This window comes from Emys orbicularis, chromosome 1, assembly GCF_028017835.1.
Source record: "Emys orbicularis isolate rEmyOrb1 chromosome 1, rEmyOrb1.hap1, whole genome shotgun sequence".
NCBI classification, from domain to species: domain Eukaryota; kingdom Metazoa; phylum Chordata; order Testudines; family Emydidae; genus Emys; species Emys orbicularis.
The window spans coordinates 253,506,452-253,533,290 of NC_088683.1; the positions used below are offsets into that span (position 1 = coordinate 253,506,452).

Below are 26,839 nucleotides of genomic sequence, written 5' to 3' on the forward strand. Positions count from 1 at the left end.
ACAATAACATCAAGCAAAATATGATCTCTTAATAACCCACTCAAGTTAAGGGACAATCACAACAGAGTTTAAAATTAAGTGTCAATATTGTTAAGGTTTTCACATTGGTCACTGGATCAGTAATATCCTGCTAATGAGTTTACACCCAGCCACGCTAAATAACGTTCATGTTTTGATGTTCCAGTAATTTATTTCATAAATTGCTCTTTAAGAACAAGGCTGTATTTTGGTATGCAAATACTTTAGCATTCAGCTCTTTCAAAAATGAATGCAGTTGCTATCCTTAAAAAATGACGTTAAAATGTAATGTGTTTAGTAGTGTCAGCTAGACCATGTCGCCCTCTCATGAAGAAACTTGCAAGATTGTGTGAATTCTCTCTCACACTTGCTACAGCTGCAAAGGCAGTACATGTGCATAAGCAGCACTAGGCAAGTCAACTAGGGACATATTTTTAAAGGTATTTAGACATCTAAAGATGCAGATAGGCATCCAGTGGGACTTTCAAAAAGTACCTAGACACTTCACTGTCTTTAACATCAATGGGAGTTAGGTACTTTTGAAAATTCCAAAAGGTACCTATCTGTATTTTTTTGAGTCTATATACCTTTAAAAATCTGGCCCTTATTCTGCCTCAGTTTCCCTAGCTAACATGGAGATGATACTTATCTACCCCACATGGGTGTTGAGAGTTAATGTTTGTAGAGCACTCTGAAAGCAAAAAATCCCTTCAGAAATTCCACAGATTTTAGGAGGAATATCTCCCCCGCTTTTAGATTTGTCAAAGTTTCCCACCTACCCAATCTTTTTTTTTTTTTTTTTTACCATGCCTGGCAATGAACAAAGTTGAGTTTTGAGAATATCAAGCCAAGTTGCCAAAAGTCATGTATGACCACAGTTGGGAGGATCCAGTAGACATTCCTTTATAATAATAACGTGACAGAGACATGACCAAAATAAGTCTGAAGCCACTCAAAATTTCCCTGTTCACACAAAAAGGCAGGCAATTTTAGTAAAGTTTTGTGAGAAAAAGCATGTTCATGTGATAATAATAATTCTTAATTATGCAATATAAGCTTTGGAATAGCAAGAATTATGATGAAAAGCCTAATGAGCACAATTAGAAATGGCAGGTTTTGCTTCATCTTGAAGGGTTTGGACAATTGCAGCTAGTGCACAGATTTATGGTCTGCATAGCAGTGCCCAATGGAATGCTGCCATCTTTTGGTTATATTCAACAGAAGCAGATACAGATATCTAGAAGATTTTTCTTTTCTTTTGAAGGTAGACAGCTGTTCTGAATAACTGAAATACAAATTCATGGCAAGGCCTCAATTTATGTTTCTAGAGCATGGTTCCTATCCCCCAAACAATGGTTACTACTATTTTCCTTGTGACACTCTCTCTCTCACCCCCGCTCCTTTTAATCCATTCAAGAAATGAGAAAAGCAACAGTGTACTTTGGACATTTATAAGAAAGATGTTTCAATAATTTAATGGACTCAGCTGAGACAATATAAATCCCTGCAACTCCATTGACTTCAGCATAGTTATCAGTTTGGCAAGGCCTCAGTTTTCTATTCTATGCATGTTCTCATCACTGTAGTATTAGAGAGCCTTCCAGAAGTACATTAAGCAACATGACTAACGTGTAGCTTTGGGCTGGGGCAGCAGGGACAGAAAGGAGCACTGTGAGTAAATGTAATGATGATTTACAATGGGAACCCTCAAATGTTTTGGAATCAGTCTCTTCAAGCTAAAACGTGGCACGCATAAGACATGGTCACGAATTGAAACAGAGAATTTAAGTTGGATAGCAACAAATGCTAGCATCATTGTCGTGAGGATGAAACTAACATATTGGGTGGCTACTAATGCCAAGGAAGGTCTATCGGTCAATTCCAGACCAGTTTAGTAGGGATCGAGGCCCAGACTTTCAAGAGTATTTGGGCTCCTGACTCCCAATGAAATCGCGACAAACTTGTTACTTGTCCAAAATATTGAGGAGTGAGCAGGTCAGGAATCAGGCAGTCCAATGGAGATTAGGAGCCTAAATACCTTTGAGAATCTGGGCCCAACAGACTGATGGCTGTTCAACAACCTCTGTTATATTAGTTGATGGGGTGAGAGTGTCATGTGGTACTTGGCAAGAAGAGGACTGCCTGATTTCTGACCTGCTCGCTCCTCAATATTTTGGACAAGCAACAAGTTTGCCATAAAAGCTTAAATTAATTGCCTGGATAGAATCTGAAGAAAAAGATGGATTCCCGTTACTAAAAAGGTAACACAAGTCCCATGCCAGCTGAATCATAGTCATTGAAAGCTGCAGCAGATGCACCTCTGCAGATCTTTGCTGAAGGCACAGCAGCACTGAAAGACACCGGACAGGGAGACTGGGCAGGATTAAAAGAAATATTCCTGGACCTTCTGGCGACATCACTGACATTAAATCTTGCATGCCATGCTTAGAAAGTGTATTACAAAAAAACTGCAATTGAAGTGAACAAGCTTATGGATGCAACTGCTTTTTTGGGGAAAAAAAAAACCCAGAATGGACAAATACAAAGAGAAAGAGGACAGCCTGGCAAACAGACCTAGAAGAAACGACATTTATATATTAGAAATGTGTGAAAAGAGAGGTTCTATTGGTTTTCTTCAGAAGTTGCTCTCTGACACCCTTAAACTGAGCCCTCAGCTTCCCACTCTTTACATAGGAAGGCCTCACATAGGGTGTCAGATCCAAAATTGGTGGGGTAGAGAGGCGGAAATAAGACAAGCACAGATCTGCCTACCTATCCTTAAACTTTTGAAATCTAATAAGATAACAAATGCTTCCAAGAAAGCAGGGGGAAAATACATCACAATGACATGAACATTTCAATGTTACTTTTTATTGTCTACTGAAGGGACCAACAAAGGGGGGGGGGAGGGAAAGAGGGTTGCATTTAAGGAAATTGACAATACACAGATATCAGCTTCCCAGCTAACTTCACTATGGACCTAGCAATTGCCACAAGATTTTACAAGGCACCAGCAGAGGTTTGGCTGACACTTCAAGGTCTAAGACCAGATTTTACCTAAATGCTTGTCCAAGATTGAAGTTTCAGGCTCAGCACTCAATATCTTGAGAGAGAGCATTTTCATTACAACTTTGCTCAAATTCTAGGGAACTAAACGATTTCACTGTGGTGTAAAAGTGAATCCTTTTACCCGTTGCCTTGGAACTTCAGTATTTCATTTCATAAATGCCATCTATCACTATTTAAATGCGCATTGGGGGGTCACTGCTAGAAATATCACAAGTGAAGTGTGGACACTTATATAAATAAAATAATGTAGTTGGATGAAGCAAACTGTCAAAAGTACAGTTATATCGGTATAACATTGGCTAGCTAGCTATGCTTTGAAGAATTTTATAGATTCTTCAAAGTCTGAAACCAGAGCTTGAAAAGACAACCAGAACGTTACCATTGTGCATTCTTTAGCTTTCAGCTGTCAGAATTCACACTTGCAACTCTTGATTGCTGCAGTGCAATTTTCCATGACTATAGAAGTGTGTACTATGGGGACGTTTTGTCCTCTCCATTCGGTCTGGATCCTACAAACCTTTAATGAACTGTTTACTTTTATGCACGTAAGTAGTGCTACTGAATTGAATTCTACTATTGGATACAGTAGAATATCCACATTCACTGTACTCTGCATGGATGCTGGAGGAAATGTGAGCGGAATTTGCCAAGTTGAGTCCAATGAGACAACTTAACTGCATAACATTACTCCTCTGACTGAATGTTTTCAGGTTTGAGGCTTTGTTCTTCACTATATGATTTTTTTAACAATTAATTGTTGTTTGTGCTTTAAAAGGGTTGCCTTTTTTTCTCCCACAAAGAAATGGGCAGAGTTAAAGGAAGGGTTATATACCGTAATTAGTTCTCTGCTTTCAGCTCCACTGTTGTCTGAATAAGTTTGGTTATGTATGTAGAGCATAAAAGGATAGCAAACATTTAACAAATAGTGCTGTGTGTGGGGGCTCTGTCCTTCTCTCCGTATGCCTCTTCCCCGGGATTCGTTTGGCCAGTCTCCCTATCAGCCGAGCGGGGAGCATGACAGAGCCGCTTCTGCCTGAAAGAGCCTGGCTGGGAGGCAGCAGTGGCCCACTCCCTGCCTGGGCTTGGCTGCCAGGGACAAGGGCTGAGCATGCCGGGGAGGGAAAGAGAGGTTCTAGCTCGCTTGGCCCCTGTGCCCGTCAGCTGAGGCTGGGCAGGGAGTGGGCCAGTGCTGCCTCCCAGCCAGAAGCAGCTCCGTCCCACTCCCCGCCCGGCTGCCAGGGTGAGCTACCGTGCCAGGGGGAAGGCGCAGGGAGAGAAGGACAGAGCCCCTCTCCCTCCCCACCCTCAACAGGCCAATCTGGGGAAGCACTTTACCCTGCATGTCCCTCCTCCCACCTCGGGATCGCCACCTGAGTCCAATTAAGGGCTGCCTGAGATCTTTCAAAACCCTTCTTCTGGTGAGAGAGGGAGGAGACACAAGCTGCTGCAGGGCTAATGGAAACAGGGAGAGAGGTTTCTCCAGGGTGAGAGGCTGTCCCCCTCCCCATAGGGCAGTGTTTCTCAAACTGGGGTTGCCGCTTGTGTAGGGAAAGCTCCTGGCGGGCCGGGACGGTTTGTTTACCTGCCCCGTCCGCAGGTCCGGCCGATCGCGGCTTCCACTGGCCATGGTTCACCGCTGCAGGTCAATGGGGGTTGCTGGAAGCAGCAGCCAGTAAGTCCCTCGGCCCGCGCCGCTTCTAGCAGCTCCCATTGGCCTGGAGCAGCGAACCGTGGCCAGTGGTAGCCGCGATCGGCCAGACCTGCAGACGGGGCAGGTAAACAAACTGGCCCGGCCCGCCAGGGGCTTTCCCTGAACAAGCGGCGACCCCAGTTTGAGAAACACTGCCATAGGGGAAACAACCAAAACTGTGTCCCTGTTTAGGGGAAGGACTGACACCCCAGGGCCAACACCAGGACAACACCCCCAGCAAGGGGGCAGGGAAAGGTACCTCCACTTTGTTTTTATGTTTGTAAATTTGTTTCTCTTTGTTTAGTGGAGGAGCACTCCTTGGGCTGCCCCAAGGCCTACCTCGAAAATACTGATAAGTAAACCCAGAGGGGAAGCCAAACATTGTCCAGAGTGGGGCTGATTTACCCCAGATCCCCCATTGCCAGAGGGGGAAGTGCTAAGTCCGGCAAGATGGAGGAGGTACCTTGCTACATATAATAACGTTCTTTCTGTTTGACGTAAGCTCAACATAGCTGATGCCTCTATCAGATATTTGGTCATGCCACAACGTTTCACAAACATCATATTCAAAACGCAAGCATAGAAGTGGTTAGGGACCAAGCACTATTACTTATTTAAATGTCTGCAATCCTGTTATGCATGTAGTGTACAAGAGAACTTACAGTGCTAGTTCTCATTTGTTAAACATAAACATTTGAATCTAAGCACAGCACACTCACAGGCAGTCATTGTTTTTCCCAGAGCAAAAATCATTCCCAGCTCTCCTTCTCCTTCTGTCATCATCGGTCACTTGCTATGTCGAGAAGAGTATTCCTTTTATCTTGGCATATCATTGTTTGTAAAATGTATGCTCATCCCTGCCTATATCCAGCTGTACTTTTGAATAATGTAATATTTATAAACATGGGTTGCAAACATCACCTGTTTGCCAGTTACCAATGATTCTCTGTCTGTAAGTATCCAAAGATCCTGGAAGTGTAGACTGGTACATTTTACACTTTTTAAGAAGCAGCATTAAAACAACATTGGCACCTACAGATGTGATTAAATACACGAATCACTAACCACAGGTATTACAGTTCTGTAAATATAACTGTCTTTTCCATAATTTTACCAAAATTAGCGTAACAAAATCATAAACTGACTTTGAAGTAGTTGTATACATAATTCAGAGACAACAGGCCAAATTCAGATTGTTTCCCTATAAACATGAGAGCATGCACCTGAGTGGGGGACCCATCCCATGGTGGGGAGTAACTGCTCTGTAGGCCTCCTGGCAAAACAGGATTTGTGGGCCATTTACATTGCTGCACCAAAGCCAGGTCTATACTACAGAGCTATATCAGTATAACTGTCACTCAGGGGTATGAAAAATCTACACCCCTGAGTGACATAGTTATACCGACTTAACCCCCGTGTAGACAGCGATATGTCAACGGGAGAGCTTCTCCTGCTGACATAGCTAGCACCTCTCGGGGAGGTGGATTAACTACACTGACAGGACAGCTCTCCTGTCCAATGCAGCATCTTAAGTATAGACCTGCCCCTACACTCCTAGTACACTGCCTGACTCCAGGAGCAGTCTGCTTTCAACCCTTGAGATCTGCACTGGTAAACAGATGAATCAGGCCCAGCTCCTTAATTCTATGATAAAAGTTAAGCACACACATAGGCATGCACACATTCAGCTTAGACATATATTCTCTCTCTCTTTCTTAAGCCTCTCAACATTCTAACACTGTAACATCTTAAAGTCAAAACATAAGTGATTCACAAAAACAAAAGTTGTCTGCATAATAGTAACAACCCCCTCCCAGATATTATAATTGCAAAATAGTTTCCTTTGGTTTCTTACTGGTCAGCTCATAAAAACTATTCTGTTCCCACCATCTCAAGGAAATCTTACATTATACACTGTCTCCCCCAAGACTTTCACAATGTAACAAAACAAAATTATTTCAGTCATCTACACTCTATTGAGAGATTTTCTGTCCCGCTCATTCAACAACAGTGTTTAACACCAAAATGCTTCAGCACCAAAGTCTAACATAAAACCCCTCAACTGTCCAGCAAATCATTCTTCAAAAACTCTGATCTTTATTCAATTACATTTTGATACGGATATAAAAAAAATCCCAAAGTGCTCTCTTATGGGGTTTGTAAACTATCATTGCCAAAAAAAAAAAAAAAAAAAGCAGCTGTTATTGTGCTAAAGGAATGTACATATTTTTGCAAACATTCATCTTCTGGTGTAAGGTAGCTGCTGCTGGCAAGATGTAGTAAAGTTGTTGCTGAATCTTATCTTACAAGCAACTCTAAAATAGGAAGTTCAAAATTGTTTTACATTTTTAAACTTTAAAGATACGACTTCTTGTAGGCACACACATCTATAGAATCACAGAATAATAGAAACGTAGGGAAGGGACCTCAAGAGGTCTTCTAGTCCAGTGCCCTGCACTGAAGGCAGGACTAAATATTATCTAGATCATCCCTGAGAAGGTGTTCATCTAACCTGTTCTTAAAAACCTTCAATGACAGAGATTCCACAACCTCCCTCGGTAATTTGTTCCAGAGCTTAATTAGCCTGACAGTTAGGAAATTTTTCCTAATGTCTAACCTAAACTGCCATTGCTTCTTGTCCTATCCTCAGATGTTAATGTCTTAGCAACCTCTAAGAGCAGACTAACCATTTTATGGCTCTCAATAATTCTCACTACTCAAACATAAAGAATAATCTAGTGGTTAAAGTTAGGAAATCTGGGTTTTATTGCCAGTAGAGCTGGCTGAAACTTGGAGGTTTCAGTTCTCAAAAAGATGTGGTCTTTTGGAATTTGCTTTTGTTCCAAATTGGATTGAAACCAAATTTACCATTTTTTTTTTCATGAATTTACAAATCCAGGAAAGTTTAATTTTGGAAATACCAAAACATGGTGTTTCTGAGACAAAATAAGGAAAATTGACATCCTTGTCAGTTTCATAGCTGCCTCGGTGAACCCAACAAGAATGTTTATTTCATTCTGCAGATGCCTGGACTTTCAGGGTCTGAGGCTTTGGGGAACCCCCACCACAGACTTCAGGACTTCCAGGTTCCTTGCTGCAAATTTGGGAGTCAAGCTGTTGTTAGAGCCAAGGCACCTAGGATTTTAAGGCTCCTGGCTCTAAGGACTGCCAGGCTTTCTGCCTAACTTTTGTTGAAAAATTTATGATCAGGTCTATTGGCTGGAGTTGTTTGTGGAAAAAAATGCAGATTTGGTCACCTCAAATCATTTAACATATTCATACAAATTTTCCTGAATTGCTTCAGTCAATTTTCTTTTGAAATATTTCAATATTTTGGTTTTAAATAACTTCATTTCAAAATTTCCTTTAATTTTTATTTTAAAAAATATCAGAAACACTAACTGCTCAAAATCAAAATTCATAGTGCATGAAATGATTTGCTTGACCTAAAAAGAAGGTTGTATTCCCACCCACACACACTTTTTGATTTGCCAATTAAAAAAAAAATTCACTGTAGGTTTTCCTTGAAATAAATAGTTTTTTCAATTTTTCAGAACTGAACTGAAAAATCCAATTATTCACTCAGTGTTACATAGCACAACTGTGATACTTAATCCATTGTTTGCAAAGCTCTTGGCATTTCTATAGCATGAAACATCTGAAGATCTCAAACCTTCTGTTAATTGTATCAATGTTTAATCCTAGCTGTTATAGCTCCCGTTTGAGCTTTATAATCATATGCTTTGTGCACAAAAAGAGGATTATGAGCAGTTTCCATCTTGGGTTCAAGTCAACTATTCTCTCTCCAAAAGTCACAAAATAGGCTCTCTCTGCCACCCAAATTGTGTTTAAATGTGTATTCCAAACCAATGTCCCTGTCATGTGCTGTAAGTAAGTATTCTTCAGATCAACTACTTGGATTTGCAGGTATAGATTACAAACTGCTGTGACTTTTCTCAGGCTAGGTCTACACTACAGCGGGGGGGTCGACCTAAGATACGCAACTTCAGCTACGTGAAGAGTGTAGCTGAAGTTGCGTATTTTAGGTCGACTTACCTGGCTGTGAGGACGGCGGCAAGTCGACCGCTGCCGCACCGCCGTCGACTCCGCTGCCGCCTCTTGCCGCGGTGGATTTCCGGAGTTGACGGCAGAGCGATCAGGGATCGATTTTATCGCGTCTTCAATAGACGCGATAAGTCGATCCCCAATAGATCGATTGCTACCCGCCGATCCGGCGGGTAGTGAAGACGTGCCCTAAGATATTTCTGTTTGAATTAAAATATACAAAGAACCTTTTGAATAAGAAGCTCAAGACTTACAAATGAGTCCAGTGTTTGTTTATGGATCTCTTGGTAACTGCACAGGCAGAAGGGAAAGGTTTCCCCCTATTTGCTATAGTTTCCCCCTATTTGTACTTATCAGGCAGGACAAAGTAATGTCATGATGCTGTGATGCTGCATTGCAAAGTTGCAATGTTAGCGTGGAAGGACGTTCACCTCATAACATCATTATGTATGGACAGATCACTGCTTTGTGATGCTGAGTTATGACAATGTCACTGCATTCTGAGGCCTGAAGTAAATCTAAGATTCTTTAATCATCATGGGACACAGGAGATAGTCATGACCTTGGGATTGTTTTTGTAAATTTCAGAACAGGTATCAATCTTAGCTTTGAACTGCTCTGGAAGAATGGTTGAATGAGGAACAACAAGGTAAAGAGCAAGGTAAGTCCAGGACAGACCTGGACTCTCTAGATAAACGATGGGTAAACTGGAGTAATTATAATGAAGATACAGCAACAGAGCTAGAATGATTGTGTGTGTGTCAGAAGGTAGCTTATGGACCTCTTATGATCACAACATGTTAAGAGGTAAATTTTCACAGCAGGCCACAATGGGTGCACCTTCAGGCCTGAAGATTCAGGTTTGCCAGAACTGTCTTCCCTACAGTATTCTCAGTGTCCTTCCCCCAAAAGCAACATTAGAGACCAACCAATTGACAACACTGATTTTTTAACAGGTATTTGTCAATCACCTACTTGAGTGATGTTGGCACCTTAGCAGACTTTGACAATCTCCAGCAACAATACACCTATCTTTTCACAAGATTTTGCAAGCCAAGGAGGATATGGTCCAAATCACAGGTCACAACACTGTTTCCCCAGGCACTCCACCCAGAACCTCAGCAACATACATCAAAACCCAGACAGAGATCATCTTGCATTTTATTGCCTGTCTCTTCTCCACTATCACAGATCTGCTGCTACAGGGGCTTCCGATCTGAGAAACCAATGGAATTTCATGGCGGCAAGGTGGGCATGTAAATTGTTTAGCTACCTGCTTATTGTTGACATAGGTTATTTGCAGGTGTACCCTGCTTTGAAAACTTACTCCTAATCTTTCCTGCGGTTTGGAGACTTGATATTTAGGACTGAATTTTCAAAGTTTAGCACAAGAGACTGACCTGGTTTCATCTGACAATAAGGTTTCTTTAATGCCTGCAAAAGATCAATTTCATGCACATGAAAGGGCATTAGTATATGTCAGTTTGGTAACTCTGTATCTACTTGCACACTGATGCACCAAGTTGAGGGGGTTGGAGGCATATTCCTTATGACTTACATTGAAAAAATGGCCATTCAATTTTTTCCCCATTTTGGGTTGCCCTCCACATAGTGGATCCAGTCAGACTCACATGGAAAGGGGGCCTTGAACACCTGAAAACTTGTAGGGGCTATCCAGTTCTTTTTAACTTTCCTGCAAGGGGACTTCCAACCAGCAATTAGTGGAAGTGGGATATTGTCTCTTTGCTCACAGGATTGCAGGCGTGTGTTAGGTTTTCCCCAGCTTATTGCCTCAAGTAGCTTTGTTTCAAAACTATTTTAGAAAAACATTATTTATTGTCTGTATTATCAGGATGCCAGTCATAGATCAAGGCCCCATTGTGTTAGACACAGTTTAAAAACAAACACAAAAACCAAGCTTATCTCAATTGTTTCTGCTTGAATCTCTGAACTAACCTCTCTTCCTGACCTGTTAGGTGCATCAGACTAGCCATCTATCAGCCAGAGGAAGTGGAGAACTGCCTGAGTCCAGTTTTATAAAGGATCTTGTTCTACCTAACTGAGGTGGAGTAGGAGGAGGATGTTCAACTGCAGGATTTTACCTCCACTTACAATCTTAAAAAGCCTCATGTTAGAAGCTCAGGAAGAAACGGAGCTAGCAGCGGTCATGTTAAGAAAGGTATAGCCCCAGAATAATTTTCTCTATAAGGAATTTGTCTACAGATGCACTCCCCGGAGTCTTTTTTTCCCTATTAGAAGGAATTATTGATGGTATAAGTTTTTGAATTTTAAATATATATTGTATTTTTGTATGTTTTGATCTTTTTTGCACAATATATACTTCAGCACAAAATAACCCTAAGCCTGGAATTGCCTGCTTTACCCCAAGCCATGAAAGTTCAAAAATAGACAAAGCTGCACCTGGCAAATGTGGATAAATCTGCAAACAGATAAGTCATGCAAAATAAGTCTCTGAGGGCAAGATTCACAAAGGGATTTAGGCTTACTGATGCTGAGCATCACAATGATTAATTTTTAAGTGCCTAGAAAATCACGGGAATAACACTGGGTTTCACAAAGCCTGAGTTAGGTGCTTGGGATCCCTGTATAATGATGGGGGAAAGAGAAGGGCTTTAGAATGGAATTCACAAAAGACAGCCTGCTAGGGAGAGAGCCACCTAAACTAGCCAATGAGAAATGTGGACCAGATAGGTGTGTGCTAAATCCCATCCCTCTAACAGAGAGAGATACCTAAGTCTGGGCTGTAGGGACATGCTTGCCTCCTCTACTTGGGATTCATGCTAGGAACCCCTCTACAGGAGTCAGGTGGCTCAGGCACATAAAGTGTTTCTTGTGAGAATGACTTAGGTAAACTTCTAATCCACACAAAACAGCAGTGGCAGGAGGAGGAGGAGGTGGGGGTGGTGCCCATTTTATAACCTGTGGTCCAATGGTTAGAGTGCTCCCCTGGCATGTGGGAAACTTGTATTTATTTCCCCCACCCCCTACCAGAGGGGAAGAAAGAAGTGGGAGACTATCTCACAAATCATCAGGACTCTGCCCTAAGCACTGAGGTATGGGATATTCTGATGTGGGTCTCCCTCAGTCTCATCTGGTGAAACATCTTCCACTGTGGATAAAAACTTGGATAGTCATTGGCCTGGAGAAGTGAGAGAATGACTCTGTCACCGGGTAGTTAGGAGGGAAGTCCTAGGGTCCAGTTCCCCTGCTCGTTATAGTTTAATTTGCCTCTAGTCAATATTACTGTTTCCCCAGTGTAGACAATTAATCAGTTTCCCCCCTTGTCTGTGGGTCTTTCACACCCTAACAAGTAAGGAAGGAGAAGGGACTTATTAGCCCTGAGGGAAAGCCCCTTCACCTGCTGCCCTAAATTGATGAAGTCCAAGACCACAGAGTTAACTTTTGCAATCCTAGTAGAGAGAGATAAGGGACTAGAAAGAAATTTTGGAAATCCAGTTTATCATCTAGCTATAAAGACCTACATTTATCACACACACTTTGACCAAATTGTATTACTCTGCAACTCTGCCAGGTTAAATATTCAGGAGCTGGGTTCCTCAGTCGCTGTAGGTGGGTTTTCTTTCTTGAAGGAACGATCTGACTATAACCAGCTTCACATTATCACTGTACTCAGCTGTCTCACTCCAGTGTGTAACTCAGTAAATCATGTGACACAACTCTACACAGTAACACAGCTCAAAAGTAAACACACGGAGCAGGTGGGAACATCGGTATGCCGAACAGCAGATACTGGGAGGATCTGTGCTGAAAGCCTGAATTGTGGATTATCCACAGTCCAGGTCATTCGGATTGCTGGATAATCTCGTGATCTCACTTCTGTTTTGTTTCCCAAAATGGCCTTTCAACTAGCAATCGATTGCTTCTCCCTTCAGAGACGAATTTTCCCTCATTCCTTGTATTCTGCTCTGGCAAAGCGTCTTCTCCTAAAGGGGGAGGCTGCTTGCTGGGCTTGTTGTTATTATTTAAACGGTGGGAGACCAAAACCCTGGAGTTTGAGAGACAAAACTGTCTCTTTCCCAATTCGATCATTTCCTAAGAGGCACACAGAGCCCACCGTGGGGGCTGAATTGGGTGGATAGGAATTGCCGGAACGCTTCTCATTAAGGGAGCAACAGGGGACAGAAAGTGCCTGTGATTTCAGATAGTGTTTTAGGAACAGTGTCCAGTCCTCGTTCTGCCCCGCTGGTTTTTATGTGCACGGGCAACAACAGGTAGGTTTGCCAGCTTTGGTTGGATGTATTTCTGGACGTTTTATCTCAAGACAATCTTTAATGAAAGATTAATCTTTAATTCCGGACTCCAGGACAATTCTGGAGTTAGCAACCCTAGCAAGAGCATAAACCTGTAGCCGCCTCTAGCTCTTAGGAAAGGGAAGGAGCCAGGCACTGAGATGCTGAGCTCCCCAAGCTGTTGCATACAGAAAAGGGCAGCGGGGGCGGGAGAGTGTCTCCCACAGGATCAGCCCCCCAGGATGTGCACACAGAAGCCAAACGCTAAACAGGATAAGCAGCCCCCCTCCAGGCACACAAATGCGCGCGTCTGTCATCTCTCCTTGGGCACGTGTAGCCGAGCTGGATGTCACTGCCAGAGGCCGCGGCCACAGCTTGAGCCCTGGCAGCGGCGTCTCTTCCAGCAGCAGCAGCAGCCAGCAGCTGCTACCCCGGTTCCTTTGGGGCGGCTGCGTGGGCCGCTTTCTCTGCAAGGCTCCTAGGGCCCCTGGCCAGGCGAGTGGGGCGCCCTGCGCTGGATCCGGCCAGCGCTCCCCCTTCAAAGCTCCCGCCGCCGGAGGAACAGCCCGGCCGGGGCAGGGGCCGGGGCCGGGGGCGGGCAGAGGAGCTACAGGGAAGGTGCGCGCCGGGTGGCGGAGGGAGGCGGCGAAGGGGAAGGGGGCTGCAGAGCCCTTAGCGCTGGGACCCCGCCCCCCAATGGGCAGCGAGCGGGGCGGAGCCTGGCCGGGGGGCGAGGCGCCGGGGCTAGGGAGCGCGGGGGCTGAGCCGCTCGCCCTTTTTGAGCGCTGGCCTGGCGGGCGCGGGCCGGGGCGGCTGCGGAGTCGCGCTTCCCGAGCCGGCAGCGCCGAGCCCCCTGCCCGCAAGGAGCGGAGCGGGACACGGAGACTCACCGCCCGGCAAAGTTGGCGGGGACCCTCCTCGGGGCGCCCGCTGAAGGATGGCCGCGGCCGGCTTTCGCTTCCCCCGTGGGACTCAGGCTGGGCGGAGCGGGAGCCGAACAGCCCCCAGCACTTCGGAAAGTAAGTAGCGTTTCCCTAGACCTCCGGCCCGCCCGCCGCGCCCGGCTGGGACCCCGCTGTCCCTGGTCCGTGGAGGGGGGAATTAAAACGGCCAGGAGCCGCCTTTCTGGTTTGAGGATTAGGGAGGCTAATCCGTCTTGCTTGGGGGTCGTCAGGCACCTTCCAACTCTGCCCCTCTGCAACATACTGTTAGCAAGAAATTAAATGAGGCAGGGTTCCCTGCTGGTGGGCCATTTTCCGATCAGAATTAAATTTTCACTTACAATGTCTTCAGCCTTGTTCCTACCCATAATTGAGAAACCTGCATGTAACTTTCAGACATGATTATGTTTTCTAATTCCTCGGGCTGCGGGGTAGCAGCCTGCACGGAATTGCTGGAGATTACATCTCATCTACATCATATCTAAGAATCACCCTGCTGAAGACATGATTTTCTTTAAATCCTGACTTCTAAACAGATGTAGATGTATTTTTCTACATGCCAGATTAAAATTATCTGAAAAAATCTATTAAAAAGTTTTAATAAATCAGATTAAGTCACAAACAACGATCTAGCCAGTGTTGTATTTCTTTCCCCTGGCATTTGGCCATACATATTTACTTTGCTGACAGATGTGAGGGCAGTTTAAATGCTTGGGCAGTTTTAAGGTACTCAGTGAAGATGCTGTCTATTAATCTGTTGAAGAGTTCCCTGTTGTAGCTGGTAAAGCCTAAAATAGTATCCCAGAGTTACTCCCCATGTCCCAGAAATGGCACCTCTTCATCACTTTTGCTCAATGTTAATCTTAACTGTGTTGTTTAGTTGGCAGTTAGAATTGAACTATACTGACAATTTCTTGCTTTTCCTTGTTGAATAACAAAGATCTCTATGGTGTGAGTTTAATTTTTAAGGTGCTAAAGAAGTGGTCCAGCTACAAAGGTGGCTCAGAGTTTTCCTGCAAACCATTCACAGCCCCCCCATTGCTTTAATATTCAAAAATTCCTTCCCCATCTTCACAACTAGTACATTTTCCCCTAAGCATGGTAGGCTAAATAGTCTAGGTTTTATAGTTTGTTTTACTACATTAGTGTAAAGAGAGGACAAAGTTTTCAAATGTGGGTTTCTAAAGTTAATTATCTAAACAAGTAGTCTGAATTTCAGAGGTTTGGGGACCCAGCAATCAATGGGATCTGTGAGTGCTTCAAAATATTTGGCCTGAGTTCTGTTTCTTAATTGCTTTTAAGCACCTGAATCTAAATCTTTCCTGTGCCATCAAATGTTGCTTCGGACATATACAAGGCTCCGCCATTCCTGCCGTCCCCGTGTGTCCTGGGTCATTCTTTGAGACTCCTTTAAATTCTCTCACTCTCTCTCTGAGTAGTGTTCAAGAGGGATTCTTTTGGTCTGCCCCTTTTGTATGCAGAGAACTCAAATAATTATATTAATTTGATTTGCCATATATAAACTAAAAAGGTAAGATCTGATCATGCTTGTATTTACTATTTCAAAAATCAAAGTAAAATTTAGCCTTTTATTCAACAGATTAAGATAAATGGTGGATGTTCATTAATCCAGCATAAAATCCAAGAATTAGTTGTTTGCATCTTTAAAAGACTTTCAGCCAAGATTTACTTTGAAATGTCAAAACAGTTTTAAATGTTACATTTTTCAATACACTTTTATGCTGGATAAATGTATTTAAGTTATTTTTTTTTTTAATGAACCACCGCACTTAACTGTGAAATCTTAAATCAGATAACTGTTCAGGGCAATATCCACAACAAGCTACAAGTTTGTTATACTGCTCTGATGCGTCCCAATAGAATTAATCTTTTTTTTTTTTTGCAAGAGTTTTTGGACATTTGAATGTTTTTTTTTACAGTTTTATCAACAATTAAGTTTGGAAGTGAATCGAGGATCATTCTCTGGCATAGTTTACAACTTTGCAAGATAATGTAGATTAAAAATCCCTCAATTGGAAATAAAAAGTGTAATTTCAAAAATATAAAAAGAAACTCCTTAATGCTAGCAAGCTCAATAACTTTCAAGTCACAAGCTATGTCCTTCTTTCTGGGCAAAGTTGGAAGGAACTGTTTAATCAACGCAAAGCACAGATCATACTTATTTCCCTCTTTTCCCAAAAGATTGCTTCAGAAGAAACTGCCAGCAGTGACGGGAGTCCCTGCATTCAGCATCTTGTTGACTAGTATTTGTCAGAACTATTTTTAAAATTTGTAACACAAAATAAAAAAATGCGCTATTGAGGCTCGTTGGTGACTTGTACTGATATCCAAGCCATTTCACTTGGCCAAATGCTTCAGATCATTTTCAGTGTTTTCCTTCCCACCCAAAAGCAAGCTAATATAGAGAGACCTGGCAATGTCATTTGATGAACGCTATGCAATTCATTTACTAATGGTATTTTTTAAATGTTGGAAAGCCACTTAGAGATTTAATATTTAAAAAAAACAACGGGATTGACTGTTCAGTTAAGAATTTCCTAATCAGAAGAGCTGAAAAATCATACTGATGTAGGGCTCAATCCTGCATAGTGGTGAAGTAAGTTGGCATTGAGAGTACTTGAGCATCTTGCAGCAGAACTGAGCACATGGGAGGATCAAATCCATATTACTCAATTATACGCTAATATTAAGCCAGGATAAATCCAACTCAGGGTCTCAAATAAATAAATAAATAAATGAAGCCCAGCAGCTTTCTTAACATTTGGCATGTGGTTTGTCTAAATCTATAAAGAAATTTAGGATATGGTACTGTATTTGTGTTTTTAATATGGGACTCTTCTTATTTAGCACAGAACTTCAGACTTTCCTCATTAGATACCCTTATGTCCTCTTGGGGACTTAAGCAAACCTTACTCAGCCTGCTTTTTATTTTATTTGGCAGTATCAGCAGACATCCCCAATGTGTGTGGTTTTTAAAAAAATATTATTTTATTTCTCTAGCCCATATGCAAGTGCTCTATGTTTCTGCATAGGAGCTACATATTATTGTCATATACATAAGGAGTCTATGGCACTTTACAGCGATGACAAACACATACCCTGCCTTAAGGAGTTGATAGTCTGAGGTCCCAATTCTGCAAATATGCAGGTATATTGCTTTGTGCACCAAGGATTTATTCATGAACTCAGTAGAGATTTTCCCCCCATGTAAAGTTACTCACATGCTTGTTTATAAGTTTGTAACCTAAAGCCTTGTCTATGCACAAAAATTATATTGTGTGTCGGTACGATTAAAGTGATACAACTCTCCTTGTTTAGATGCAATTATATTGGTATGAAAGTGCTTATACTGGTAGTTTATTTCCATACCATGTGAAAGGAAATAAGCTATACTGGTATAAAGGCACCTTTACACTGGTATAGCTGCATCCACACTACAGGTTGTACCAATATAATTATTTTAGTTTAAAAATATCCCACACGCCAAATTGAAAGTTATACCAGTACAAAATCTGTGTGTGGATGAACTTTGAAGCCAAATTCTTCAATACAGTTGGTTGGGTATAAACAAGGACAGAGTTGGGGGGCTGAGAGCAGGATGGGTCTAAAACAAGTGGTCAGATGCAAAAGAGATGGGTAAAGCTGTATCGGAAATGGAAAAAAAAGTAGACTACATTTTTAGATTGATATAAATACAATTATAAAAAACACTCATGAATAGTCAGTTTTTCAGATTACAGTGCTGGCTAACAGTTCCCCTGCACTTGTAACCCCCCCCCCCCGAGCTCTTTCCCGGGGCAGTATGACTGCTTTTTCTCAACACTGAACTGCATCTAATGGTCCAAACTAGGTTGAAATGAACCTCAGTTTTCACTGCAGAAGATGTGAGACATTCTTTTTAGGTGACAAATCTGAGGAACTGTCTCAGATTGAGGTGTCAATAGAGGAAGTTTTGGAACAAATGGATGATAAATTAAACAGTAATAAGTCACCAGGACCAGATGGTGTTCACCCAAGAGTTCTGAAGGAACTCAAATATGAAATTGCAGAACTAATAACTGTGGTATGCAACCTATTGCTTAAATCAGCCTCTCATCCAAATGACTGGCAGATAGCTAATGTAATGTTGATTTTGAAAAAAAAGCTCCAGAGGTGATCCTGGCAATTACAGGCTGGTAAACCTAACTTCAGTACCAGGCAAAATGGTTGAAACTATAGTAAAGAACAGAATCAGACAGTGTGGGTATGTCTACACTGTAATTAGACATCCGTGGCTGGCCCCTGCCAGCTGACTCGGGCTCGCAGGGCTTGGGCTGCAAGGCTGTTTAATTGCATTGTAGACTTCCAGATTTAGGCTGGATCCCAGTGTTGCGGGTTGGATCACAGAAACCCCCTTGGGGCTGCCAACTGATGTGCCAAGACTACTTCTGCCCCTGCTTTCCCTGCCAGCTTGGGACTCCAGCACACTGTCTTGTTGAGCCAGACATGCCAGTCTGCTCCAACACAGACCCAGGGTCTGAACCACATGCCCAAAGCTACAGACTTAACTGAAAGCAACTTGAGAAGTGTTCCTGTCTTTAACACTCAGATGCCCAACTCCCAATGGGGTCCAAACTCCAAATAAATCTGTTTTACCCCAAATAAAGCTTATACAGGGTAAACTCATGAATTGTTTGCCCTCTATAACACTGATAGAAAGATATACACAGCTGTTTCTGCCCTCCAGGTATTAATATATACTCTGGGTTAATTAATAAGTAAAAAGTGATTTTATTAAATACAGAAAGTAGGGTTTAAGTGGTTTCAAGTAATAGCAGACAGAACAAAGTGAATTACCAAGTAAAATAAAATAAAACACACAAATCTAAGCCTAATACAGTAATAAAACTGAATACAGATAAAATCTCACCCTCAGAGATGTTTCAATAAGTTTCTTTCACAGACTCGATGCCTTCCTAGTCTGAACACAAATCCTTTCCCCTGGTACAGCCCTTGTTCCAGCTCAGGTGGTAGCTAGGGGATTTCTCATGATGGCTCCTTTTTTGTTCTGTTACACCCACTTATATATCTTCTGCATAAGGCAGGAATCCTTTGTCCCTCTCTCTGGGTTCCCCCCTTCCTTCTAAATGGAAAAACACCAGGTTAAAGATGGATTCCAGTTCAGGTGACATGATCACATGCAGGGCCGGCTTTAGAAAGTGCGGGGCCTGATTCGAATACCCGGCGGTGGTCCGGGTCTTCGGCGGCACTTTGGCGGCGGGTCCTTCACTTGCTCCGGGTCTTCCGCATCACTGAAGGACCCGCCACCGAAGACCCGGACCGCCGCCGGGTGAGTAAAAATTAAAAAGGCACCTAAGTTAGGCGCTCTTCTTTAGGGTGCGGGTCCCTCTTAGGCGTGGGGCCCTCTTAGGCGTGGGACCTGATTTGGGGGAATCGGCCTAAAGCCGGCCCTGATCACATGTCACTGTAAGACTTCATTACCCACTTGCCAGCACACAGGTATACAGGAAGACTTACAGGTAAAACAGAGCCATTTACAGTCAATTGTCCTGGTTACTGGGAGCCATCAAGATTCCAAACCACCATTAATGGCCCACACTTTGCATAATTACAATAGGCCTTCAGAGTTATATTTCATATTTCTGGTTTCAGATACAAGAGTGATACATTTATAGAAATAGGATGACCACACTTTGTAATGATACCTTACAAGAGACCTTTTACATGAAGCATATTTTAGTTACATTATGTTCACACTCATCAGCATACTTTCATAAAATCATATAGAGTGCAACGTCACACCCAGACTCTAGGACCCTGCGAGGTGGGCCTCAGAGCTTGGGCTGGACCACTGGTCTGACCAGTATTGGTCCAGTATGGCTGTTCTGATGTTAAAACTGTTGGACTCTCCTGCTATGAAATTTTAGTGTCCAAAAAATGCTTAATACACCTCTACGCCAATATAACGCGACCCGATATAACATGAATTCAGATATACCGCGGTAAAGCAGTGCTGCAGGGGGGCAGGGCTGCGCACTCCGGAGGATCAAAGCAAGTTCGATATAACGCGGTTTCACCTATAACGCGGTAACATTTTTTGGCTCCCGAGGACAGCGTTATATCGATGTAGAGGTGTATGATAAACTTATATTTTGTTTACCTCTGCATTTTGTTCCTGCATACTTCCCTGCTATTGCTCTAAAGTTACTTCTAGTTGTGTTTAAAGCACATCTCATTCACAGAACAGAACCATTCCCTTTTCCTTCATTGGGAAAGCCCAGGACCAGACCTGTCCAGGACAACTTAAAACAGTGTTTCTCAAACTGGGGTTGCTGCTTGTGTAGGGAAAGCCCTTGGCGGGCTGGGCCGGTTTGTTTACCTGCCCCGTCCGCAGGTCCGGCCGATCGCGGCTTCCAGCAGCCCCCATTGGCCTGCAGCGGTGAACCGCGGCCAGTGGGAGGCGCGATCGGCTGGATCGGCGGATGGGGCAGGTAAACAAACCGGCCCGGCCCACCAGGGGCTTTCCCTACACAAGCGGCGACCCCTGTTTGAGAAACACTGACTTAAAAGGTATTGTCAGGGCTCCAAATATATACTTTTCCTTGGCTTTACCACTTAAGAATTTTATCAAACCAAATTATTCTACCTCTGATAAAAGGGAGAGATGCAGGAAAAGTTAACCTTTTGGATTGTATGTTAATAATGAAAATGGCTCCTGAAAAGCATCTATATTTTATAATTCACAAAGGTAAAGTCATGATACATTGTGTACTTTAAATAAAATCATTACAGTAATGAGATGGATGTAGCAATATGACTGTTTAGAAGTGCACAATGACTTTGCAAGTATGGTACAGTATAAGAAAAAATACTTGCTAGAAAAACACATCATGATACCAGAGAGACATTGCATGAAACAGCTAAACAGAATTTTTAGTAAACTTTGTTTAGCTGTTTTGTGCTAAACAGCTTTCTGGTGTCGTGATGCATCTTTCTATCAAGTACTTCTCAGAGAAACTACTGGTTAGGAGCAATGCAAGGGATAACACATTTCATTTATGAAGAAAGAATATAGATAATGAATAATCTTCTAGGAACACTTGGCTTCTGAAACAGAAATTTCTAACTCCCCTTTTTTAATTTATCTTTTAGTTCAGGAAGCTAAAGATACCATGCACTTTTTAAATTGGGAATGGAAATCTCTACAACATCATAACTGTCCTTTTAGTTCCCTTTTAACAAAAAGATCTATGTAAAATAAGAATATAGATTAATTATGTTCTCAGCAACCTGTTCTGAAAGCTGTGGCTAAAGAGTTAATACCTAATTCATGATACTGTACTTTACTAGTTCCCTTTTTCTTTATGTGTTATAGTCTCTGTGGTATTAATCAATTACAATTTAATTAATCAAATACAATATATTTATATAATGAACATATGATATACATTTTTAAGTCTGTGAGGGGAAAAAGCATTGAGAAGCTGGTTGAGGTCTATGAATAGTGGAGACGAATGTCTGGTAGCCAGTGAATGCGGTAGATATGAAATAGATCTCATAGGTCTTTCAACATGTTTTATCTTCAAGGGATGCACTAAAAATGCTGCTGCTTGGATCTGAAAACTCTTCCTCTTTCCCTTCAGATTGTTAGTAATCAGTAATTACGTACAGTATAGTAGGTTCCCCCACCCCCCAAGGCACCAGTCAGGATTGAGACTTCACTGCATTGGGAGCTGTACAAACACAGCAGGAGAGACACTGGAGTGCTTAAATAAAACCATATTCCTTACTAAATATTTTCTCACACTAGTGCCTGGCATATAAAGTGCCTAAGTGGTCTTTTGCATAACAGACTGCTGGCTAGAGGGAAGCCTTCTAGAAAAGCTTTCATAAATACAAAAAGCACTCTAAGACTTCAAATAACTGATTTTATTTATGCAGAGAGAAAACAAAAGACTGAGTTTTAACAAAAGTTCTTGCCAAAGGGGAAGAACTGTTAACAGACCATTGGTGTTACTATGGAAAGAAGCCTCTTGGTGTTACTATGGAAAGAATTGTCTTGGATGTAATGCTTGTTGTTTTCTTTCCATGTGTGCAGGATGTTTTTGTCACGAAGAACCCACTTGTGACAATGGGATTGATCACAATTACTAGAAATTGTTTTGCTCTGAAGACCTGGCAGCTTTTTAAGATGCTTTCTACCTTTGGTCTAAAAGTAATCATCTGAAATAGTCTAATTTTTAAATAATGACGGTGCCCTTGAAGCTATCAGTCTTTTCTGTTACGCAGCCTACGAGTTCCATAGACAAATGATTACAGAATAAGCAGTGCAATAAGCTTTTCTACATTGAGACACTATTTTCTATTATTGTTAACAGTCAAGAAGCAGTTTGCCAACCGACTGAAGACCACAAGAATCTAGTGCTGATTTGTATTGTAATGGAGGGATACTTCTGTAAAGTCGCTAGAAGATCTGGGAGTAGAACATTTAATATTTCTGTACTCTCCAGCCTACTATAATGTCAAAAATGAGTACCAACTGGACAGCCAACCTGAGCTTTGGAGCATCTACAGATCCTCATGAGCCAAGAACTGGACTCTCTAGAACAGGGCACACCATAGTGGCTGTTTTCCTTGGATTTATCTTGGTATTTGGCTTCTTGAATAACTTGATTGTTCTCATACTCTTCTGCAAGTTTAAAACCCTGCGCAACCCTGTGAACATGCTACTGCTGAACATCAGTGCCAGTGACATGTTAGTGTGCATCTCTGGCACCACACTCAGTTTTGCATCCAACATCCACGGCAGATGGATTGGAGGAGAGTATGGCTGCATGTGGTATGGCTTTGTCAATTCCTGCTTTGGTAAGAGTTTAAAGATTTTGTCTTACACTATTATTTGTAACATGGTGGATGTGGAACGTGTATGTGTACCATCAGTGCGACTAGCACAGTTCTAAGACTTCCGGGTTTCTAAGACCGCACGTACCACTTTGGATTACACACCCCTGCAGTATTTGATGTATAGTCATGCTCCCATGCAGCATATTTTCATCAAATGTGGCCTCCCTAGCCCCATACTGATGCTCTACTGATGGTAAACATCCAAGGCAGCCATCTTCCACTGGGCAATTGCCTCTTTATCACAGTGAGCTGTCAATAGTAAAGTGGTAGTGTATAATTAAAGTGTATTTTTAGATTGTCTGAAAATAGATTCTCAGCACTAAGACTGTCTTGTTTTTCAAAAACATATATCCAGGTCAGCTTGTCATCTTGCTCTGCCTGTCAGTTCTGTTTTTGTGAGCCACCAATGTATTGAAATATACAAGCATTCTGTTCTCTGGATTACTTGGAGATCAGGTTTACTGTATACTTTATGTAAGGGGACTGTTGTCCCCTTACTAACATTCAGTGGGGGTGTTTTGGTTGGCTTGCTCCCAGTACTAAAAGAATGGGGAGAGGCCAATGCTCCAGGTCAGCCTGATTGACAGGGCCGGCAGGCTAATCAGGGAGTCAGGAGGCCAGGGCGGGTCCCGTCCTCCGTGTGAACTGGAATTGCCTGGGTCAGACAGAGTGGGGCCGAGGTAAGGAGAAAGCAGGCTCCCAAGCTGAGCTGGGGAGCAGAGCCGTGCCAGCCAGAGGGGCCAGAAAAGCAGCCCAGGAAGCAGGTCAGAGCTGGGAGCAGAGTCATGGAGGCAGCCCACAGAGCAGACCTGTGCTGGGAGCAGGGCTGCAGCCACAGCGCCAGAGGGGCCAGAGAAGCAGCCCGGGGGCTGGAGGCAGAGCAGCAGCATCAGTGCTAAGGCAGAGTGGAGCTGGAGCTAGAACAGTGGAGTTGGGGCTGGAGCTGGAGCAGTCTGAAGCCGGGTGCAGTGAGCAACTGGGGCCAGCCAAGGGGGGACCCTGGGCAAAGGGCCCAGCGCAGAAAGACACCCCCAGCCAAGGGTCCTTGCAGGCCAGACTGGGAGGGGAATCTTAACCTAACGGGGAGCTGACGCTGGGAAGAAGGGTCCCACCGCCCAAAGCCCGGAGGCGTGTGGCCACCACTAAAACAAGTGTCCAACCCGGAGCATCCCGCAGCACTGCCAGGGCCTGAGAAGAAGACCTGGGATCTACAAGGAACAGACTCTGCACTGCCCTGACGTTCCAGAGACACTGTTTGTAATGTTCCCTGCCACAGAGCAGGCTGATGGGATTAAAGGATTAGCAAATGTACATGCAAGTGACATTTGTAGTGCATTTGGCATGTCACGTCTCTTATCTGTTACCAGCTCTTCTGTTGTGGCACTGGAAATAAAACAGAAATAAAAGGATGTCTTAGTTATAATTTGCTACTGTTGCTCTTTTCACTCAAAAGAAAAAGAGAGACAAAACTACTTATTGAACAGTTTTTCTAGATAAAAGGAAATGATTACATTAAAATTTACCTAAATAGCCAAACTAGTAGTGGTAGAGTTGGGGAGGAGTCACTCAGCTCATATTTAAAGTTACTGTTTATGTGTAACCCCAAATTTACTCCAGTGCTCATGAGAGTTTCTGATGCACTCTTAATGTCAAAAGGACAGTTGTGCAGGAAAATGTCTAAGAGCTCGATTCATGAACTATGGTTACCTACAACGGGCCTGATCCCATCAGATGTTGAGTAGAGCTGGTCATGAATGTTCAAAATTCACAATTTGACACTTTTCCCATTGAGATTTAGAATTTTGGGGAAAAAGCAAACAATGTATGTGGGGGGTGATATCCACTCAGATTCAATTTGCCCTGCAACTTTGCCTACCTCACTTGCATTCTGCCCACTGACCCCCAGCTTCTGGGGCAATTTCTGACATTTCAATCTGCTGGGCAGCTTCAAGCAACTGTCATTTAAACAAAAACACCCTCTGACCTCACACCCACATCATTCAGGCAAAGACATATTTCCTTCTTTCACCAAATGTATGTTTTATTGCCCAAATTTAAACCTCCCCAAGGAGTAGGATAGGCAGTATTCAACCAGGGACCATTTTAATGTCTGATATCCAGTGACCCATCAGGATTATAAATTAAATAGGAGCTTTATGCCATTGGAAAGATTAGATTCTTCCCTGCCTAGTAGAACCCAGCACTGGATTCAAGACCTGGAAAAATGAGATATTGGACTCTGAAATGAAGACAGTCTTGTGCATAGAAAAGCTTTTTGGCTCACTTTTACAGATGTTTACAAATTACTAGCTTTTGATTTTTCTTTCTGAGCTCTGAAGGGATAAAAAGAGTAGAGTTCCAACAGTTAAGAAAAACCCTCAAATGTTTCTAAAATAGTTTTGTTTTTCTCCTGTGAATTGTATGGGTGTATATCAAATACAGGATAGTGTGGTATACAGGTTGTATCAGCACACAGGGAGGGACATAGGAATTGCCATACTGTATCAGACTTCTGCTATACCAGATCATACCCTCTAGTCCATTATCCTATCTTTGGCCCATATTCAAGAAAGCACTTAAGCACGTGCTTAAATTCATCTCTATTCAAGTCCAAGTTAAGCATGTGCTTAAGTGCTTTCCCAAATGGGAATCCATCCCTGAACCAGGGCTCAATCAGAAACACCAATTATGGAATAATCTGCCTGTAGGAGATGTTTCTTTTTAATCACGTCAAGTTAGTGGTTGGTTTATGCCCTGAAGTCAGAGTGCTATTTGGAAAGATAGATTTGTGATTAAGACACTGGACTGACTCTGGAGCGCTGGATTCTATTCCTGGGGTCCACAGCAGACATTCCTTAGTGACCTTGAGTAAGTAATTTATTCATGGATCATGTAAGCACTTCTGCACGTTAACTTTATGCACTTCACATGTGTAAAGCTAAGGTGTGTCTCTAAAATAGGGGCCTTAACCTCTCTCAGCCCTCTGTCCCTGATCTAGCAAAGTACTTAACACCTCCATCCAGTGTCAAGAAAAAAGTTGAATTAACTGTGTTGTGGGGTAAAATTTTGTACCCTAAATGCATTTAGAAACTAAGAACAATTCTTTAATGTTTTAGGGATGCCCCCCCCAATTTATTTAACTAGCAAATTGAAAGAACTAGAAGGAGTCTCTTTCAGTGAGAGTCTATATGCAATTTTCACACATCAGCATCAATGCGGAGTGGTCAGCACATACAAATTCACTGTATTCTTCGCATTGCTTGTGGCTCTTCCAGTCAGCTGATCATGGCAGTGGACACTATCATATTTGACCAAGTTTGCTAGTTGCTCCCATGGTGGCTGTTTTTCGATGGTAGCCAAGGGTTGAGAGTGCTGCTTTGATGGACATGGTGAGATGTGTATAAAGAGAGGAATCCTTGATAAGTGTATCTATTAGTTGTTCTCCTGGATTGAAAATGAACAAGCACCTTCTTTGTCTTGGCTGAGTGTGTTGCCAAGCAGGATTGTTGCCGACCCAAAAGATGAAACTTCCTATGCCAGCAACATCAAGCATGTTGAAGAAAAGAACCACTGGCCACCTGTTTATTTTGTACCTGCAGGAGAACATTCTTACAAGATGGTTCATGTTATCAACACCACTTTTAGTGTCATTGTAGTGGAGAATTTTGTGGGGTTTCTTTTTGTCTTATTCTACAACCTTGTCATGATGCATCATCAATAGCATCATCACCAACTTGCCCCTCTTTGGAACACTGGAAACCAGGGTGCATGGCCCAGCAAAGCTGAACACGGATGACAGTTTTTCTCTGCTGCAATGTGGATGTATCTCACTAGATATATCTGGCTTTTTTTCATCAGAT

At 42.7% G+C, this 26,839-nt stretch overlaps 1 protein-coding gene across 1 annotated transcript in view; it reads left to right on the forward strand.

The window, feature by feature from the left end:
- Positions 1 to 22,594: 22,594 nt before the first annotated feature.
- LOC135891477 (vertebrate ancient opsin-like) overlaps positions 22,595 to 26,839 on the forward strand; it is a 132,774-nt gene continuing 128,529 nt past the window's right edge. Inside the window, exon 1 of the mRNA XM_065419039.1 lies at positions 22,595 to 22,940. Within this exon, the coding sequence (XP_065275111.1) occupies positions 22,595 to 22,940 (346 nt within the window). The remainder of the gene's footprint in view (positions 22,941 to 26,839) is intronic.